Source organism: Phytophthora parasitica (assembly GCF_000247585.1).
Source record: "Phytophthora parasitica INRA-310 unplaced genomic scaffold supercont2.101, whole genome shotgun sequence".
Taxonomy (NCBI): domain Eukaryota; phylum Oomycota; class Peronosporomycetes; order Peronosporales; family Peronosporaceae; genus Phytophthora; species Phytophthora nicotianae.
This window is the reverse complement of record NW_008649087.1, coordinates 140,496-141,286: the sequence shown is the minus strand read 5'-3', so window position 1 is coordinate 141,286 and position 791 is coordinate 140,496. Positions and strand designations below refer to the sequence as shown.

At 47.4% G+C, this 791-nt stretch overlaps 2 protein-coding genes across 2 annotated transcripts; one reads left to right on the top strand and one right to left on the bottom strand.

Moving 5' to 3' along the window:
- Positions 1-35: 35 nt before the first annotated feature.
- On the top strand, positions 36-449 carry PPTG_24507 (hypothetical protein; the record flags this gene model as incomplete). The annotated part of the gene is made up of 1 exon (XM_008917422.1): positions 36-449. One exon carries the CDS (start codon positions 36-38, stop codon positions 447-449), a length of 414 nt encoding a protein of 137 aa, XP_008915670.1.
- A 9-nt stretch (positions 450-458) lies between these two features.
- On the bottom strand, positions 459-782 carry PPTG_24506 (hypothetical protein). The gene has a single exon (XM_008917421.1). It carries the CDS (start codon positions 756-758, stop codon positions 498-500), a length of 261 nt encoding a protein of 86 aa, XP_008915669.1. The 5' UTR covers positions 759-782; the 3' UTR covers positions 459-497.
- Between the last annotated feature and the right edge of the window lie 9 nt (positions 783-791).

Sequence of the window (791 nt, the reverse complement as noted above, 5' to 3'; positions counted from 1 at the left end):
AGACTACTGCCAGGGCTCTGCGTGCGCACGTCTACATGTATGAACCGCTAATCGACGAGTCCTATCACGAGGAAATGCACTCGGTTTGGGAAGGAATAACAAAAGAAAAGAATGATGAAGAAAAAGAAGGACTACGTGGATTTCTGGAAAGGTGGCATCAAGCGTCGATGCCCAACGTCAAGCTTGTCATCAGTGACAGTGAGTGGCTAAACGCCTCCCAGCAACCCGACGCGTCTAGCTGCGGCGTCTTAGTTGTCGATCAGGCAAACAATTATCTTGCTGGGGACTTCGAACAGCAGCACTATCAAGTATCTAAGAGTGACGTCAAGGTAATGCGCTTGCGCATGCTCTGGGTCATCATGCATCACTCTAACGAGAAGGCTATTTCAAAGTCTGACGCTACTAAGACAGGTGAGATTCTTAAAAAGCTGCAGAAAGAACTAAAGTAAGTAGTTGCACCTGTATTAAGCTGTCAATACAGACCATTCATATTCGTGTTATCCCTTCAGCCTATTTACTGCAATTTCCAGCAGCACTCCAAACGAAAGGGCGCTGTCTCGGTCTGTGTCTTCATCGTCCAAACCCGCCTGCAGCTCGTAACCACGCTCTTCGTCCTCTTCGATCAGCTCTTGAAACTTCATCTGAACTGCTAACATCTTCTCCAAACTGCTGTGCATCTTCTCAATCATGGCTTTCATCTTAACAAGCTCTGCAAGTCTCGCGCGCACCAACTCTCGTGCCAGCGTTTTCTGGTCCATCGTAGTGTAAGATCTCTGAAGTTTTGACAAGTG

Coding starts and splice junctions, on each gene's coding strand:
- PPTG_24506 (XM_008917421.1), bottom strand. CDS start 758: ATGGACCAGAAAACGCTGGCACGAGAGTTGGTGCGCGCGAGACTTGCA.